This window comes from Lepisosteus oculatus, chromosome 5, assembly GCF_040954835.1.
Source record: "Lepisosteus oculatus isolate fLepOcu1 chromosome 5, fLepOcu1.hap2, whole genome shotgun sequence".
Lineage (NCBI taxonomy): Eukaryota > Metazoa > Chordata > Actinopteri > Semionotiformes > Lepisosteidae > Lepisosteus > Lepisosteus oculatus.
Window position 1 is genome coordinate 31,557,339 of NC_090700.1, and position 20,722 is coordinate 31,578,060.

Genomic DNA, 20,722 nt, shown 5'->3' on the forward strand with positions numbered 1-20,722 from the left:
TAGATTAAAGTTTCAATTATGCGCAACACCATATTCAGCGATTCAGAATGAGACATCAAAACGTCTGGTGATGTAAAGTGGTCTTATTACACTAAAAACAAGCAGGCTTGTGAATACATCTCTTTAAATCCAATAGAAATATGTCTCTCAATGTCAAGATGGTTTGCCGATAAATGGAAATGACTTGTTAACTCCCCGTGCAGATCATGTTAGAAACTTACTGTTTTGAAATATGTGCTGCTCAACCTGTACTCATTTGTTGATACATTACATTACAATGACTAGTGAGCAGAGAGGGACGCAGCAAATCTCAATGCATCGCAACTGTCTCTCTCTCACCTGTGGTGAAACCAGGGGTTTGTGACAACAATGGCGGCTTACTGTACTTTCACAAAGTTCAAGCTTCTGTGCTTAATTCAAAGTCTATAAAATGTTTCTACAACATCAATTTATTTTGTTACCGAGATTTAATAATTGGCCTGAGAAATTGGGACAGCAGTTCCCCATTAATGGCCTCTGATTCTTCACAACTGATCAAGTCATCTTTTGTTCCAAAAAACACTTGTTTACATCTGAATTTCCCTGTCATCTTGGTGCTAATATTTAGCATGGTACAGCTCAGGTCACCGTGAAAGAAAGATGAATAACTTCGTACAGACGGTGGACACGGTTTATTTTAATTTTCTCCCAACTGGTATACAGCTGAAAATGGAAATAAAATGATCAATATCTTTTTTGAAATGCAGTGAAGTTCGATATTTTCTAATGAGCCACAATAAGGAGCCTGTGTCATTTAAATTAACAAGGAGTGTCTAAACTATACAGAACCAAGGTTAGAAGGTGACAAAGTGATCCCATACTAGATTATCAGCAAAACTAAACGAAAGTAATTAAAGATTAACCAAAAACAGGGTAGCATGGTGACACAGTAGTTAGCATTGCTGTCTCACACACCTAGGACCCTGGATTCAGTTCTGGGGTGCTATCTGTGTGGAGTTTGTATGTTATCCCCATGTTCATGTGGGTTACCTCTGGGTGCTCTGGTTTCGTCTCACAGTCCAAAGACATACTGGTAGGTTAATTGGCACTGGTATGAGTGTGCGTGTGCGTGTGCTTGTGTTTGTATGTGCCCTGCAATGGTCTGATGTCTCATCTTATGTGTACCCTGCCTTTTGCTCATTGCTTGCCAGGAAAGGCTCCAGTTCCTCTGTGAACCTGTATGGGATAAAGCAGTTAGAAAATGGATGGAAGGATGCTGGCATCCTTTCAAGGAAGGATGCCAGCATTTTGTCTGCTGCTGTGCACATGGAACAAATTATGTGGGAATCAATGCTGGAGGAAATAAAATAGCAAACGGCATTATTTCTCCCTGTGTTCAAAATGAAGAGAGACAAGAGAATGCTTTTCAGCCCCTCTGTTTTAGTCACAAATCAGTAGTCTTCAAACTGGGAACAACACCACAAAATTCTCATTGACAATAACGACCTGCACAGTAACCATTTTTCCTAGTACACTCTGAGTGAAGCACCTTGCTCAAGAGAGGAACAACAGCACCCCGCCTAGGATTTGACCCCACAAGCACTGCATTGAGTTTAAAGCCCCAACCACTCTGCATCTTATTGAGGCAAAACACCTAGTGCGGGACAAAATAGGAATGGCTTACAATGAAAACATTAAAAAGAAAAGGTGAGATCTACTTCGTTAATGTACCTTTTGAATGAGTGGACACAGCTGCTGAGATATTCTTGTCCATTTTTGTTTCAAACCTTACAGCTAACAGTTGAGAAACATCAGAATAGAAGTTTCTGGTTCCTTTAATAAACAAGATGCACAGCTGATGTCTATTTACATGGGACCTATTCAGCTTTCCTATGGTTTTTCCATACATTTGCGTTGCTTTACAAAGCCTTCACACAGTCAGATTTATACTTAATCATACCTCTATGTGCTTTACCATGATTCCACTAGATCTTCCTTTTAGTTTACCGCACTATCCCATAGTAACCTTTTACAGGACTTCTTTTTTGAACTTTTGTGAAGCACTTCTGAAACACACAGCTTTTGGGAAAGTTAAATTAGGTGAATTTAACAAGGAACAGCATGGAGACCATTCACAGCCCAGAGGAATAAAGATTATAGATCTCGGATCTTTTCATCTCTTTTTTTCTCATGAGAACGTTTGTTACCGTTTTTAGAATTCACACCGTCAGTTACCACATCAGTTGTTTCTTTTTTGATGTGTTGTGTTTTTTATTTATTTTTATAAGCATATGTATATATGTATAAACATACACACATATATTTTTATATACATATATATGTATTTTGTCCATTATCAGGCGAATGTCCTTAGTGCAGGGTTTTCTTCAGAGAAGTAACAGAGCTGCTGTTTTTGCTTTTCGTTGAATCATGCAGTGATTCTTTGATTTTTAGGCAGCTACAATAGAAAAACAGAGGCAGTTTGCACTTCACTGTGTGGACAGATCTCCAGATCCCACCTGAGAATTTCACATCAGGAATCCTGTTCTCACAGTCCATTGTTCATTGGTGTATCCTTGTTCTGCCACAGCCAACTAGCAAAAATGCTGTTAAAGTCTTGGCCTTCCAATAAGTTGCTTTGCTTTGTTAACTTAATGATAAAGCTGAATATAGTGGTCACAGGTAGATTGTCTGACAGAACCAAACCAGTGGTTTCCACACAAAAAAGTGTAAATACACAGAAAATGCCATAATACTACTACTGCAAATGCTTTTTTGCATGTTCCCTAAGTTGAAAAAAGAATCATGCATCTTCGAAGCAGCACACCTGTCCAAGCTCTCGCACTTATCTGTGTCAAAGTAGTAGAAAGGCAAACAAAACAGAACCCTCAGAGGAAATTCCCTCCACTTTCCTGACGGAGAAAATAATAATAAAACATAAGAGGTCACAGTTTAAGCATATATTGAAGGCCTCGCCTCAACAGCCCAATTAACGGAACACAATATGGGGAGGAGCAGGTTTACGGAGTATATTGTGCAAAAGGGCCACGGCGATTTTGTGAGAAGTGTAGTTTTTTTTTTTAGTGCTTGATAGTAATAGTTAAATAAAAGCCATGCAACAGAGGGAATGGAGAGGCAGATGGGGAGAGGGGCAGGGGGACTGCACTACAGATCCCAGAATGCCACGGCCCAGAGGAAGTCCTGAGGAAGGCGGTTCCCTTGGCGGGGGCGGGTCCTCAAGTTTGGTCCGCCCACTCGGCTCGCTTGGGGGACTTGCAGGTGTGCACGTCAACTGTGTCCTCACAGTCCTTGCACTCCACAGCACAGCACCACTTGAACTTGCACTCGCACTTGGTGATGCGCTTCACCCGCGTGGTGTCATAGCCCCGCCCACAGCACATCACCTCGCAGCCATCCGTTCCTCTCGAAGACTTGTTGCACACCCTCCCTGCTGTGCCCAGAGAGCCTAGAAGCAAAAAGAGAAGGCCTGTTAGGACGCCCATTGTTGTCATCAGCGCCGTTGACATCCTCAAACTCAAACTGCTCTGATCACGGATAAGCAGAAGCTTTTGTACTGTTACAAAGCCACATGCTACCAAAGACACTGACACAGACTGTGGATTGGTAAAACAACAGCTCTGTTGCAGCAGAGTCCAAAATATGTGGCCTGTTTAAATGGGCATTCCTCACTCCTCCAATCCTGAAAGTATCTGGCCACCTACTGTATGATGTGTCAACTAGAGAATCCTATTTGCAGTCATCTAGTGGTTTAACTATGGTGGTGTTTCAGACCAGAAATCCTGAAGCTTTAGGGCCCAATATAGGTCTAGGCATTTGGGAGATAGTTTAATGAAGTCCTCTTGTGGTAAGAGCTCTGCATCTCACCTAGCTCTTTATTTCCAAAGTTTTATTTTTACAGTTCCACAAAACATCCTTGTACTGCAAGCCATGAATCTGATTTTACAAATTTCCAGACCTATTTGCAGATATCTGTGAGTCTGTGCAGGGGGCGGCAATACCATGCCTCCTGGCTTCAAGGGCCATGACATCAGCAGGTTTAATATTCCTCGCAGACCTCGCATGAAAATAAAACCCTGGTCTGAAAAATGAGATGGGGTAGAACTGCAGCATCCTAGGGCTGTGAATTCCGATGTGCAGGGAGACTAATGGAGGAGAAGAATGACCTCTTCTTCTTGAGTGTTTGGAGCTGCTAGAACTAAAAGCACCCCCCCCCCCCAGCTGAGAAAAAAACAAAGATGACCCCACTTTACACCAAGGAATGTGTGCACATATCAGGTCTCGGGGATAATGGGAAAGATTAGAGAGTCACAGGTACATTTCTTTGACTACAGAGCTTCTCGGTGCTTGTGTTCCTAACTGTGGGCCACTTTAATGGCACCCAGTGGAGCAGATTGAGTCTGAGCACCAGGAGTAATGGTTATTTACTGTAGCTCCAAGACTGGGGAACCAACTTCTGTTCTCTTCAGAACAATCATTTATCAACACAAATAAAATTGTATTCTTCTTTAATGTTGTTTTGCATTTAGCAATAAAACTGCAATCTGTGCACAAATATTTATTATTGTTTTACAGTGCACATAAGAAGCAGATTTTGCTGTATGTAAGTCAGTACTAAAACTATATATCCTGTAAAAACACTATGGAAAATGTCCTGCAGTGCTATTATTCTTGGTGCTCAAACATATAGGATATTGATCGTTACAGCAGCCCTTACTATTGTTAAATAATGCTAAAACAGTATTCTTTTTAAAATCATTTGAAGGAAAGAAAAAATAATACTTCTTTGAAATAGGAGCAAATTGATAATGATAGCAATCTAAGAAAACTGCTCTAAGCAATCAACAAAAAAATAATAGAATTCTAAAGAGATAAGAGACAGTATGGAACTGAGTTAAATAGAATTACAAATATGATTATCATGAGGTTAAATATTCCTAGAGAAGGACATTGGAATATGGGTGTAAGTACTGAAATATATTTCAGACAGATGGAATCTCTGATAAGTTTTGGATGAGCATTTCACAGTAATAGTCCACTGTAGCAGAATGCCACACTAACTGGGCTATTCAGACCACAGCCTGAGTGATGGAACTGGGTGAGTCATTCATGTTTCTCAAAATAAACTCTAAAGGCAGCCAGGACCTGAACAACACCTTTTTTTACACAAAAGCCAGTCTATCAAGAACACACGATGAAGGCCCTTCAGATAAGAAAAAAAAATAGTTTATAATTTTATAAGATTCTCCAAATCAGACACAGCAGGAAATGGTTACAAATCTGGGTAAACAGCAAAACCAAGTAACACTGCTTCTGTCTCTTCACAGCGCAGCTTCAAAGTACTTTGGAGTACTCCGGACCTAATCTCTGTGAAATAATCTAGAAACACAGAAACAGACATTTTTGCTTTCAGGGCTTGATCTGCAGAGCATCACTGGTATATTAATCATAATCTGAATCCGAAAGCAAGAATGTTGATTTTAAATAATGTAAAGCTTGACAAACCACCACATTATCTAACAGAATTCTTTCTGTTAAATAAATAAATTTACCCCCATAAAGATCAGAGGCTAAAATACCTAAAATGCTATGTTAGTGTTCATGTTGTGATTAATGGTATCAAATGAAGTATTAAGGTCCAGAGGAGTAAAACCAAGTAATAACTCTGAGCTAGCAGCCATCAGAGCATTTACATCCTTACCTAGGGCTGTTTTTAAAGTGTGTAGGTGTCTAATTTTGATTAAAAAGCTCATTTGTCAGCAGATTGATAGCACAATTAAAATGCTATGACATGCTCCAAAGCTTCTGCTCAGCAGGATAAGTCTAAAGCAGGTTGAGAGATGCAAAACACATTAGGATTCCAGTTGTCCTTTTACATATAGCAGGTGTGTCCAGTATGGTTTAAATGCTGAGGTCAAAACTACAGGCATTTCAGTCATAGACCATTGGACAGTAAGCAACATTAACAGGAAAAACAGGTATTGCAATCAGGTGAAAGAAGGTACTGTAAAATTTGAAAAGAATTTGTGCCCCCCAAAAATTGTGATCTCATATGTATGACTTCTCAGGCTGATATAGAAAGTTTGGTGGATTTATTCTCTATTTGTGATCTGCATCCCTGGTACTGCAGAAGCAATCTCCTTTAGTCAGTGCCTAATGATCACAGTGATCTCAACTAAACAAATAAGTAATTAAAACGAATCTACATTTTAATTCCTTTATGCATTACAAGGTTTTCCAGTATTTCATTATATACTGTAAAAATGCAGCTTTCTGTGCAAGTAATCATGAGACTGTGGGTTTCAGTGCAAGAGACAACTGCAAATCCACAAAGCACGTGTTTGTACCACTGCACCACACTAGTTCCATAATTCATATATCCCCTCCCCACACCTCAAGGCCCTGTTCATTCTCGTTCCCGGCTCCACATTTGAGGTATGATTTACCCAATGAAACCAGACCTGCTTAGTTCCTCAAGTCTCATCTGTCCAGACAGCATCTGTGATCTCTTTTACTCTGCTCTGAACTTCTTCTTTTTTGCATTTACATGATGTATTATTGTGTATTTTGAATCTTGCTCTGGATCAGCATGGTAATAAATATGTATAGTACATGCACATGGTCATTCATTTGATCTGGCCTTTTAAATTCTGAAAACCCTGCATCCTCTGTCCATGGTCCTGCAGTCCCAGCTGTCCCCAGAGGGGATATTGCTGAGGAGTGTCCGAGTGACAAGGATTAACTGGCCAGGGAGGCACTGCCTGCCCTAGAGCAACACTGGCTTTTGTCTGAGACATGTCAACAGGGGGCAGGAGTGAGTAATTGTGGGGGAGGGATGTCTAAAAACAGTGTACGTCAGATAGAAAGAGTCACAAATCATGCGTGGTCCTCTTCTGCAGCATTTTCTTTGTCTCTTTCTCCACCTCTTTTGCTTATTCTTCTGTTGAATAATTCTGTCCTATACTTCTTCTGGAATATTTAAATCCCAAACATTTTTATTTTAAATACCTGTCAGAGCAATATCTAATTTCAGTGATTTAATTCAGAACAGACATGGTCCCTCACAGTTCAATGGGCTTTTCATAGTTTTCTCCAGGGAGCCCGTGTGTTGATATGTTTATTGCTTAGAACTGCTGAAATATATATGGCCCTTCACTGTGGCACACTATATACAGAATATATTACATAAGTAACATTTTGTGTAATGTAATAGTGAACAATTCATCAATTCATAATGCAGTTGGAAGATGAATCTATTTCTTAGAGCTCTTACTCAGTCCAGACTGGCTTTAAGTCATCAACGTAGTACACTATACCAGACACCACTTGTAGTGATTACAACACTAGAAAGAGGCACTTTGTAGAGATTTTTTTTTTACAAGTAACTTGGAATCACCTGTTGGCTTTTCTTTTTGTACTGCGAGTGAGCAGAAGAGTGACACAGCTCTCTGATAAACCAGCAAGCCAACAAGTACCCCACATGTCCCAGGGGTTTCTGCTGTGTCAAACACAGCAGTTGGCTGAACACACACATTCCCTGCAGTTCTTGCCCTCTTCTGTGCTCTCGCTTGGGGAACAGTGATGTCTGGACTATAGGGCTCGTCTTATGAACAAATCAAAAGCTGACCAACTCGGTACTGGTAGAGCTTCTTGGGTCACAGTGGAATTCACTGTAGTGATGCCCCCCCCTCCAGTCCCACTACCGCCTTTACCCCCAGAAAGCAGAAAATGAGTAAGGAGTTCCCCCCTCCCCCTCCCCCAGTCTGGAATCTCCATTGTCCCAAATAAAAATATACTGTATTACGCACACAACTTAACAGGACGTGAGCTGTGCTGTTGATCGGGTTGGTAATGTTTTCGGGCATCAGAACAGCATCAAAAGCCATCAAAAGCAGGTATGATGCCCTCTGGCACCAAACCTTTAGGTGTTGTGCTCTAACTAATGACACCCCAAAAATACTTGGATGTCCAAAATATCCTAAAAGGAAGCTGTAAGTTACCCAGCCATCCACTTGCCAGCCACTTCATCCAATTCAGGGTCGCGGAGGAGCTGCAGCCTATCCCAGCCAGCAATGGGAACACGGGAGGATACACCGTGAACACGATACCAGACTTCACAGGGTAAACCCTCACACTCACACCAGGACCAAGTGTTTTTTACAGCAGCCTATTAATCTTCTAGTGTGGTTTTGGTCTGTGGGAAGAAGCTAAACAGCGAACCATCTTTGCACATTATTACGCTCAGATGTTACATAAAGAGACCGTCTCTGAAAAGTTTACGGCGTGATAGATGTTTCATGTAACAGATCGTCAGAAAATTAAACCTATACCTTGTACATTTTGGAAACCTTACGTATTTATTTTATGGTGGTGCCTTTCATGTTTGTGTCGGACAGCGTCTGGCAGCAGTTCGCTAACCTGGATATAGTCCAAACGTAAAAGGTCTTGATTTTTTGTTTTTTTATCAGACTTGGACCCCAACAGACTGTAGTAAAAGCTTCTAGTGGCAGATTAGAAAGGCCAAATTGTGTTCTAATACATGGTCCCAGAACAGCTCCGGTGCTTTACGTTTACAGTGTGCTGACACGTTTCAAATTACTGACCAATTCCAGCCCTGACCAAAAAAACACTACGCATTCTTCAGGTAGAAAATAAAAACACTATATTTCAGCCTCATTCAGTGCAGAATGAAACTCTCATAGTGTCACACCTCCCCAGACTAACTTTGTCAGAGCGCACCACCTGCTACAGAAAGGCCGAATTTTCCATGGCTCTGAAAGAATAAGGAAAAGCCAAAGATGTTTGCTAGCATGTGTTTTTTAGTCCCCTGTGGGGCTGTAGGATTGAGAGTGTGGATTCACAGATGAGCAAACTTGAACCAGCATCATCCCAGGTTGCGCAGTGTTGAATGCATCTGTGGCAGGCGCTATCAGTTCACTCCAGGCACTAACCCAGTCTACAGGGCATGGCTGCATACCTCTTGCTGGAATTACAGGGCAGCAGGAGGTCAAACAATTATAACCTGTCTTTAAGCCGGCCAGGATTTCAGGCCCACAGGGGACGCATGTCGGCTTGCCCAGGATTTGATGGGTAGGCCCCTGCTTTATTTACCACAAGCCTAATTGACTCACTAGTCAACCGTGAAACATGGGCCAAATGTAAAAAAAAAGGCTTAGAATGTTTTGCGTGCCTTTTTCTCATCTTCCAAAACAACAAATTCTGATGTCAAGAACAGTTTTTATCTGGAAACCTAATGCCTGCTCCTCTGAACTCAGGGTAGAGCCTGGACTGACCTTTGGAACGCCTAGAGGCTTCTCATCAAGTGTCTTAGCAGTTGCTATCCACTGTTCTCCCTGTTGCATCCCATTTTCACTTTGGGGTGGCAGTCTGTTCCCTGCTTGTTGCACTCCAGGACCCTCTGTGTGTGGGAGCATTTTCTTGGACGGAATGGAACTGACCACCAGGTTTGAATTTCCTACCCAGTTCTTGGTCATTTGCTCTGCCAAACATGGGTGCTCCTGTCACATCATGGAGTGATGTCACACACTGAGGATCCTCACAGACAATCCTACACTGCTCACTTGCAAGCTGACATGTTGAACATTAGCTCAGAGAACCTGCAGCCTCTTCACAGCTAGTTAATATATGAACACAGTAAAGGAGCATTACTTAAATATTTGAAGCAACCCAAGGTGATGTACAGCACTATAGTTTTCAAAGGTTCAATTTGGGCTTTTTTAACAACAGCCTGTGTACAATAACAAAACTCTGAGAATACCCCCACAAATCTAGCATTTGAAAATGTATTTTAATGTAGTATTTTTATTATTTTGTTTTGTTTCTGGAGAAAAATACCTCCAAAAGTTCCTCATTTGCTTTCTTATTTCATAGTCACAGGGCCCTTTCTAAGGAATTTCTAATGTCCTGATTTAAGATTTTTGAATGTTCTGCCCTTGAAACTCTTACTTCTTATTTTTTCTCTTTGTCTGGTGTGCCTCTCAGTAGTGGCTATGAGGGTTCTGTTGTACCTATAATATTTTTTCATAATAAAACTACAATCAAGATGAGATTGTCATGAGCATTGATTTTATTCTGACTTGGATTGAACCCATTTATATTAATTATTAATTAATTAATATTAATTTACGACATCATATGAATGAGGAGAGATATATCTTTCCAAATGTGCATTAAATATTAACCAGAATCCTGAGCTCTTCCAGTTGCAGGTGGTCGTTCCAATGAATTAACTTTAGGATACAGGAAAATACATTCTAAAAATAAACAATTATAGATCACTCCATGCGGATCAAAACATATACCCTAATTGAAACTTTGTTTTAAGATTTAATCCTTGTACCCTAAGTTGAAGAATGGGAAAAGAAAGGGTTATGAATGTCAAACAAAATACAATTTCTGCTGTCAATCTGATAAAAACACAAAATACATTTATAGAATTTCAGAGGCCAGATGCTAAGACAGTGGGACCCGAATACCTGTGTCAGTGTTGTAGCGAAATTATATTTTCACTTTACATCTGGAAGGCGTCCAACAATACGGTCTGCTATTCAGAATTCAACAAACCAGAAAAATGAGATGTAGGTATTAATAATTTTAGAATGAAGAATCCAGATTTTTGCATACATTTTCTCTTTGAACCAAGAGTGTTTGTGAAGTGCCTTTGGTGTGAACAGGTAAAATTTTAAATCACAGACGGAAAGCCTGTTTTTGTACGTCCTACAAAATGAATGAATATCCATCCCTCCATTTTCTAACAGCTTCTTCCAATTCAGCGTCACAGGGGAGCTGGAGCCTGTCTCTAAAAGCAATGGGCACAAGGCAGGACTCACCCTGAACAGGACAATAGTCCTTTGCAGGGCAGACACACACGGACACAGACATACCCACACTCACACCAGGGACAATTTTCCCAGAAACCAATTAACCTCCTAGTATGTTTTTGGACTGCGGGAGGAAAGTGGAGAACCTGGAGGGAAGCAATGTGAGCGAATGGATAACATACAAACCCAGAGTCCCACTGCACCACCATGCCACCCATGAATGAGTGTAATGAATGAAAATGTCTGTGTTCTGACTGACATTGCACTAACCCGGCAACTTAATTAAAATCTGGCTAACAGCTGCTAAGACTGTAAATGCTTTCCTGCTTTAGCCCGACCAACCTTTTGACAATAAGGGTGATTGTCACAGCTAGAAATAAAAAATAAGGTAACAAATCACAGCTCCTTTAGATTCCATTTCCTCTTGCCTTTCATTTATTTTTAGTATTCAATCTACAGTATCTGTGATCCTCAGACCATGAAAAGAGCATAACTAAGCTTTTCCAAGCCATAGTGTAAAAAAACACTTCACTTCAGTTTTTGTCCACTGCCACATTGTGCCAAGAGAAGGCTCCATGGCTCTCGATCATAGCTCGAGGAGCAGGCAAGTGGAGAGGATGTTATCGCTGAAAGACTGAAGGGCTCAGTGTGTGAGTGTGGAATGCACCAATGGCTCAATCTGAGCTCTGACCTACCTGCGGCTTTGTCCATCAGGCAGTAGTCTGGGGAGTTTTCGAAGTAAACCAGGTCGTTTTTGTTGACTTTCCGGAAGTTTTTGTTGGCCACCATGAAGCCCGTGCCGTCCTGGTTGGTGGTGACCTGTATGGCCCCATTGTACTTCCTGCGGAGGTAGTCTCCTGTCTTGCGGAAGTCCGACATGGCTAACCAACAAGTCCTGAGCGTGCAGGAGCCACTCACACCGTGACACTTGCACTCTAGTTTCATAAAGCGCTTCACGGCCTGTGGGGGGGGGGGTTGAAGAGGAACAGCACAGTTTGAGGGGAAGCAAGGAAATGGAAATGGAAACCATTGTATCTGCTGAGCTTCTTGAAACAGGAGACCCAGTTGTCAAGATAGAGCCCTTGTTTGCAAGACAGCTCAATTAAAAACAACACAGAAGATAGTGAAATGGGCTTGGTTCCATATCTGTTTGCTAGCCTGAAAATATTCTGGGCAAGATGAATTAACTACCCCATGCATGTTAGGGCTGATCCTATGTTTTGCAGAGGCCGTTCTGAAGTCCAGCACACCACAGCCAGAGTAAAACTAAAGTTCAATCATGTTGCCTCCTATGTGCCCAGTCACCAAGAGGCCTCGAAGGTCTGTAATTAGTCAAGCGCTGCTGATGTTGCCAGTGAGTTCTTTGAGCTGTTGGTGCAACAGTGCTTCCTGTGACCTGCTGGGTATCTAAAGGCCAGTGGTGAGCATGAAGCAGTGTGGACTCACTCCCTGCTAATATGCTGTAGAGCTTGCGTCCCATTAAAGGATGAACAGCTCAGGTTGATGGCTTGTTGGAGAAGCACAATGTCTTAAATAATCCCCTATTGTTCAAGAGTTATAGCTATGTGGTGCAATGTCTATAAATAATGATTCCAAACTGAGAGGGTATGAAATGGAGAATAATAGGTGGCCTCCAATTTGATATTGTCTAGCCTCTAAGCAGCCCCGGCCATTTGAATACAATTTAATGGGGATTATTTGGATAAAGCTGATATCTGCGTGCCGGACAATGGCAACTAATCAACCCAGGAGCGCTTTGATACCGCAGACAGTTACTGCTTACCATCCTCCCACAGCGGTTGTTGTGCAAGTTCATCAGGGCACGTGCATCCCTCACTTTCTTCTCCTTGGCATCCACAAAGGCCTTGGCGAACTTGATGCCGTAGTTGATGTTGTCGCTGCAGCCCCCCCAGTCGTAGTCGCCACTGTTGTCTCGGTTTCGCCCCCGCCTTTGGGGGTCGCAGTTGCAGGTCTTGAGCTCTCCCTGGCTGCAGGCCCTTGTAATGGCATAGACCACCCCAGCGGAGGAGATGGCGTAGACGAACGCCGCCTCGCGGCTGCCTGCGTGGCAGGAAGAACCACAAACATGAACTCAGACAGAAGGCATGCCCGTCTTAATAATAATTCCATACATCTACATAGCGCTTTTCTGGACACTTCACTCAAAGCGCTTTACAGGTAATGGGGACTCCCCTCCACCACCACCAATGTGTAGCCCCACCTGGATGATGTGACAGCAGCCATAGTCTGCCAGTACACTCACCATACACCAGCTATCAGTGGGGAGGAGAACAGAGTGAGAAGCCAATCAGTTGGGGATTATTAGGAGGCCATGATTGGTAAAGGTCAATGGGAAATTTGGCCAGGATGTGGGGGTAACACCATTACTCTTTTCGAGAAACGCCCTGGGATTTATAATGATCACAGGATATACCCTGGACAGGACACCAGTCCATCACAGGGCACACACAGACACTCACGTGCACCAGGGCCAATTTTCCCAGAGTCAATTAACCTACCAGTATATTTTTGAACAGTAGGAGGAAAATTTTGTCCCCAGAGGAAATGCATGTGAACATGAGGAGAACATAAAACGCCATGCAGATAGCTCCTCAGGTCTGGAATTAACCCGAGGGCTCCAGCACTTTAAGGCAGAAATGCTAACCACTCTACCACCATGTAGCCCCCAGGTATTTAATTTAGATTAAAAACTGTTATGCATATTTGCACTGTTGGTTTTCTGTATTTGCCTTTACAAGCAAACTACAGTAATCCATCAGAGGAGCACTCTTCACAAGAAATAGTCCTGAATGGTCTCCACAAATCTACAAATCTACAAGACACATTCACAAATCCTGCTGGATATGTGAGCTAAGCCTTTTCAGGAATCCTTTATATTCCTGTATAGTTCCACTTTGTTTTCAGGAGGAGTTCTGCGGGACAATTCGCAGGAATCTGTAAGAATTAGGTCCCTAAAATGATCCTGGTGTTTCCTCTTTTTCAGGAACTCTGTGGGAACATTCTGTATGGATCTTGAGATTGAGGCCCGTTTTCCTTTGTCTTTGGCTAGCAGCCCTAAATTAAGAGTAGAGAGTGTACATTCAGACCTCAAGCCTCACAATGAGGAGCTGCTGTGCTTCTCCATGTGCAGGGGGCTGCGTTCCCAGTAAGAGTGTTTGTTTGTGTAAGTGAAGAGACCTCAGGTTATTAGCCGAGACTTGGACTTTGTGTGTTCATTCCCTTTCATAAACAGAATCACTATGCAGCTTACAAGTCAAGGAGTTAGAGTCCGGCTCTGAGCCAGAAACGTCTTTCCAAATATTTACATCTCCAATTTCTGTTTATGTATTGTCCCGACTGAGGTATCTTTCTCCCTGCTACTCACATTCGGGCACCATGAGAACACTGACTGCGCAAATGGGTGACAGACGTGCTTGGGTGGTGGTAAGGGATGCAATCATTTCATAGGATGACTGTAGTCCAGTAGGTGCAGATTTTGTACTTTCCAGCTTGTGTTATTTTAGTATTGTCACATCTGATATATCTAAGCTGAAAGCGGCTTATTGTTCCAATTTCCCCTATGCAAATCAGATGATTTTAGTGAAAGTAAAGGCAGCTTTAAAACTAAAAATAAAGAAATGATCATCTGGACGGTATCATTAAAAATGCACATATCTTGATGCCTCGAAATACGTGAGATATGTTAGCTCTGGATGGCTTTCGGCTATCGCTCTCCACTTGTACATTGTGCAAAATTAAGCACAAACAGTGGTGTGCAGAGGTGATTTAGGAATGATGTTCACACAGGGGTGAAACCAAAGTGGTCACTCTATGTCTGTACAATACATTAAAATGTATTGCAGAAACAGAAAAAACATATTGATTGGACTCCCTTCTTTATGGTCCTGATAACCATAAATTCATCATAGTTAACATCAGTTAACAGTTAACATCATATTATTGATCTTGGGGTGCAGAAGACACAAAAGGCATGATCAAATTAACTTTACGATTGCAAAGCATTTGCTAGAACTCAAGTATATGATTAATCGTTTGTATTTATATACAGGCTATCACTGCTTACATTAACTGTACATACAGTACGGTGGCCCTGGGGGGAGGTGTGTTTTTCTGTGTCTGCCGTGTGATGGATTGGCACTCCCATCCAGGGTGAACCCTGCCTTGTACCCTTTGCTTGCTCGGCCCCCGAATTGGAAGAAGAAAAAAATGTGGATGGACAGATGTATGATTGTGGCTTTATGTCCCGCCTCACAGTAATGAACGCTGTACCCAAAGGGGGAGAATGAGAAGGAGTAGATATGTCCCTCCATATTCTCATAACAACAAACTGGTTATCTTTTGACATACTACAAGTTCTGCACAGATATTCGGGGGGTACAGCAGCTATTAGACAAGAAGTGTGCTCCTCATTGACACCACAACTAGCCTGCAGGTGTCCAGGAAGAGAGAATCACTACAATTTAAAAAACAACACTGGATAGCCTAACTTTGAGGCCAATCTACCTCAGGTGTTTCTGCATTCTCAAACACCCTTTGCACATGAACAGAACTAAAAGGATTATGACAGAAACTATGATCATTCACATATAATTTCAATAAAGGGATCCTGAACAAGAGGAAAACTTGAAAGGAAATGGTTCCTTACCTTGGCCACATCGCTAACAGTATTGGAAATGAGCGTGAAAGCATTCATGAGAATACATGCTTCTAGATCATTCTTTACCAACTCAATGTTCAAGGCACAATTTGGTCAACAAGAAAATGGCTCCTCTCCAGAAGAAAAGGTAAACACTATACAAAAGCAAAGAGGAATGACCACATAACATGACACACATATGGTTCAGAAATTTCAAACTACTTAATTGTTTGCTCTTGCATAAACTGTTTAGGCATCAGGCATAAAATCTAGGATGATAGCAGTACTTGTAACGCTCTGAGTGTTTATTGACCACGGACACTGCCCTGCTGCTGTCCATTAGCTGCTGTAAACATTAGAAAGCATCTGCATGCTGCTGAGGGCATGACAGTAAGTGTAGGGAGGAAGGAGTACACTATGCAAAAAAACCAAAATCATAACTGCTGTTTTCCCAAGATTAGCACTTCCTAACTCACTTTCCTTAATCCATCCATTTATAACCACTTCTTCCAAGGCAAGGCACATCTGGACACAAACTCGGACACGCACACAGTCACACCAGGGCCAATTTTACAGAAGCCAGTTAACCTACGTGTATGTCTACGGACTGTGGGAGAAAACACAGTCAATGCAAGGCAGCAGTGCTAACCATTGAGCCACCAGTAACTAAATTTTGTGTTCAAACTCTACAATCCCCAGGATGTTGTACTACACACTCACCCAGTTGGGAATTACCAGTCTTATTTAGACTATAAAAGATTCTCTATTGGGGACTGCTGCAAACTCCTAGGAGAGAATGACTCACATACATCAGCTCTTCAGATATGTCCACCTGCCCAGCCATTCCTCACCTGATGCACTGTAAGAGCTGTGCAGTCCCAGTTGGGAGAGAGTCAGAGACACATCTCTCATTCACACCCCTACAAGGCTGCAGATACCAGGAAATACTCTTGAGTCGCTGTTTACTCTACAGCAGAAATCCCAGCCTGATGCCTAATTTCCTAAATGTGGAATAGTGTTAAGCTATTAACACTAGCTTAGAGTGTTAATGAACTTAGAGGGTCATGGTTGGATGACATGGTGGTTAGCATTGCTGCCTTGTAGTGCTGGGGCCCTGGCTTCAATTCCTGCTGTGCTATCTTTATGGAGATTGTATGTTCTCCTGCGTCTCATGTATGTTTCCACCCATAGTCCAAAATCATATTGGCAGGTTAATTGACTTATGTGTGTCTGTCTGCCCTGTGATAGACTGAAGTCCTGTGCAGGGTGTACCCTGCCTTGAGATCATTGCTTGCTGGGATAGGCTCTGGCTCTTCCAACTCAATGGAACTGAAAGAAATAGAAAATGGATGGATGAGCAGAAACACGGGGAGGCAACTTAAGGTTGCGATGTCTTCTCCTTTCCCCCAAACTTTAGTCGCCAAGCCTCACATACTCTTTGCCTCCCATATGTACAATGGTGCAATGAGCATTCCAGTTGAGAACCTGGATAATGCCATACTGATTCAAGAAAGCAATAGTGAAAGTAACTGCACTTATATACATGAGAAATTCACACACACACTTACTGCGCAGCATGACCCTCCCAAAGACAGTGTGATCACGGTCCAGGGTGCTGCAGTTCCAGCGGTGATGACGAAACTGGTGCTGGCACTCCCTGATCCACTCCTTGGCTCCTTCCCCGATGGACTGCATGATGTCTGGGTGCTTCTGACATAGCTGTCTCTGTTTATTGACCAGCCCTGGGATGTTATCACAGATGACTCTCGCTCCCAGGGCCCCGATGTACCTAAGGAGATGGCCAGAAACTGCACGTTAGTGGAATCCCACTGAGTTTCAGTTACGGCGATCAATGCAACAACAAAAGCAGTGTAGTTTCCCATTTCATTTTATTAAAACTGCACGCTGGGCAGAGACCTGTATGCAAACTAGTCATGGCACTAATTTTTCACGGTACCTTTTTTTAAAATATCACTCAGAAAAACTTCCCATTGGCCCAAGATGTGTCTCTGAGTCAATTTGTCAAGTCAACTCACCAGCAACTATATCACCCTGCAAATCACAACTGAGCCTGGTCAGTACCTGAATGGGAGATCTCCTGGGAAAGCTAAGGTTGCTGTTAGAAGAGATGTTGGCAGGACCAGTAGGGGGTGCTCACGCTGCGGTCTGTGTGGGGTCCTAATGCCCCAGTATGGTGATGGGGACACTATACTGTAAAAAGGCCCGTCTTTTGGATGAGATGTAAGAGCAAGGTTCTGACTCTCTGTGGTTATTAAAAATTCCAGGCTGTTTCTAAAAGAGAGTAGGGGTGTTACTCCGCCCAAATTTCCCATTGGCCTTTACCAATCATGGCCTCCTAATAATCCCCATCTATGATTTGGTTTCATCAATATGTTCTCCTCCCCACTGGTGTGTGGTGAGCGTACTGGCTGCTGTTGCATCATCCAGGTGGGGCTGCACATTGGTGGTGGAGGGGAGTCCCCATTACCTGTAAAGGGCTTTGAGTGGAGTGTCCAGAAAATCGCTATAAAAGTGTAACTTATGTAAGTAAATTATTATTACGTAAGTGTAATTATTATTACTAAATCAAATTCATTGTGAAACTGGACAGGTTTTGCCAACTAAATTATATTTAGGTTTTGTATTCAATTAGGATAATTCCCCAACATAGCACTTGAGGTAAATATCCTTCTTCTTTCACTGGGTGAAGCGATTGTTTTTCTTTTTTCTACAGAGTCGTGATTAAACTTCAGAAACGCTTGGGGCCGTTCCTCAATTTTAAGTGCTAATCACCTCACTCAATGCCCTTCATTCCTCCCAGGAATCACTTCTGGACTGATCCCATAATTGTTGTGTGTAGCTCTAAAGCTTACATTGAACTTGTCAGTTCCACACCTGGGGTTGGAGACGTTAATGTCCAGCCTCACCCTGCCCTGAGATGAATTGTTTAAAAGATGCAGTAATGGGCGTACTGGGAGAGAACGGTGACCTCTCACCTCCCCTGAAGCTGCACAAAATGTTGGACAAACATTTTTCTTTTTGGAATGGGAACACCACAAGACATATTGGCTGCTACATGTCAATACAGTGTGCTGTTCATTGAGCAAATCTGGCCTTTTGGGGTCCTAAGAAAAACACAGGTGTGTTGAGACAGATCATTGTGGATATCAGAGTACAATAAGCATGGTTACAAAATAAGTCATTTTAGATTTTCTGATAAAATGTCTCCCCTTGAAGCAGTAATATAAGTTAATGTGGCAGCATTACCTGCATTCTTGTTTTTGAGGGGGGTTATCAAGCCCATATAAACGGTCCAACCATTTGATTTTGCTCAACTACTCAAGGGTTTGTATTCAACATGATATTTTTGCCAACAGTCCCCCTCGCCAATTTGACCCTCATTAAAGTCTACCATTTTAAAAACTACAGTGCTGAAGAACACAGTGGACTCATGGCAAAGGCATGTTGAAGTGTGTAGGGTTACAATAGGGCCTGATACAATCCTTAGGAAATCACAGCAGAGCAAAGTAAATACATGGTATAAACATGGTAAACCCATGGGAGAAATGTAAAAGCAGCACATTATCCACATTGAATATTTATGAATGGTAATGTGTATTCCTACCTTACTAGAAGCTCAGATTTTAGATTACCATGGGATCTCTGCAATTTCAGATTTTTTTCCACTTCAGATACATCCATCCACCCGTTTTCTACCCCAATACAGGGTGGGGGAAGAGGTGTAATGGGCGCAAGGTGGGACACACCCTGTAAGGGATGCCTGTCCATTGCAGAATACACAGAGATACACACTCACTCACACCAGATTCAATTTTCCCAGAAGCCAACTAACCTACCAGTATATCTTTGGACTGTGGGAGGAAACCAGAGCACCCAGCAGAAGCCCATGCAAACATGGGTAGAACATACAAACTCCACCCAGATAGCACCCCAAATCTAGACCTGAACCCACTTGAACACAGGGCGTTTAGATATAGATCCAACCTCTTCGAAATCTACATTGTGAAAATGCCTCCTCTTCCCACAAGGAACGGCTCATAACAGAGTACAGAGGTGCCGAAGAGTGAGTGTATTTGGGTGTTGGGCAAACAAACTCAGTTACATTTTCTGCCCAACCTCTGTATTCAGACTGTATGGTTTCATGGTACATATTTCTCTCCAAATGTCCCTCATTGGCCAGAATAAGCTTCCATTGCTTGTCATCACACAATTTGCATCCCTTAGGAAAACTTGCAAAGGTAAAATAAACACAGATCTCAGCAAGGCTGCCTCACACACATGGGTATCAGTCTCAGTTGACCTTTATTTCCATCACAGCAGCTTCAAATCACTTTTGAGGGTAAGTTGGGGTGGAATGACAGTTGTGTATACCTGGCTATTTGCTAGGTGCCAATATTTGGCATATTGTCCGTACGATAGGAGGCACACCTGAGAAGGGAAGTGAAAGATTGTGTGATACATGTCATACACAATGTTTATTGTGTATATATGTATATACCGTACAGTAGCACAAATAAAGAAGCATGATGGTGTTAAACTGATACATATTTCATTACTACATTGGACTACAGAATGGAAAGCATAAATATCTGCATATCTATGGGGTTACTAAACTGAAATGCTCAGTAATACACAGGATTACAATGTTGCTGCTTCAGGAAAAATAAATTAAGGTCTACCTGTGACCTTAAGTTCGTTCCCCTGATCTGTGTCCAACAGATTATTCAACTTGCTAATGTCATCAACTACTGACAACTGAGGCAGACGCTGCACAGGAAGAGTGGAAAAACATCCCACAGCTATCTGTCCAGAGGCTGATGGGGTCTGTGCGTTAGCACTGCCAGGATTGTGTCAGTGCTTATGGAGGTCATACCCAATACTAACTTTCAAGAGACAGCGAGATAAGATCCTGGGATCCATTATCTACTAACAAGTAGAAAGACTAGAAAGGTCGAATGGCCTCCTTTGGTTTGTACCACTGTTATGTGCTTAATTAGGTAATAATTTCATTTTGGCAGTGTGTCGTGTTTTATGTGTTCTGATCAAGTCTTTTAAATCTCTGACCTGTATTTTATTACATCTAATGTAATACTGTTTGACATTCATGTTACAAATATTTGGATATATTCATTATATATGAGTGTTACTTTTTTTAAATATAAGTATATATATCGGTATATAAATAGAAATGGAAATAGAGTTGGAA

At 42.1% G+C, this 20,722-nt stretch overlaps 1 protein-coding gene across 1 annotated transcript in view; it reads right to left on the bottom strand.

The window, feature by feature from the left end:
• Positions 1-656: 656 nt before the first annotated feature.
• Positions 657-20,722, bottom strand: part of wnt2bb (wingless-type MMTV integration site family, member 2Bb) — a 43,318-nt gene continuing 23,252 nt past the window's right edge. The window contains exons 3-6 of the mRNA XM_006628300.3: positions 17,064-17,284; positions 12,622-12,899; positions 11,534-11,798; positions 657-3,445 (exon numbers count right to left, since the gene is read on the bottom strand). Of these exons, the coding sequence (XP_006628363.2) occupies positions 3,216-3,445; positions 11,534-11,798; positions 12,622-12,899; positions 17,064-17,284 (994 nt within the window). The 3' untranslated portion in view covers positions 657-3,215. The remainder of the gene's footprint in view (positions 3,446-11,533; positions 11,799-12,621; positions 12,900-17,063; positions 17,285-20,722) is intronic.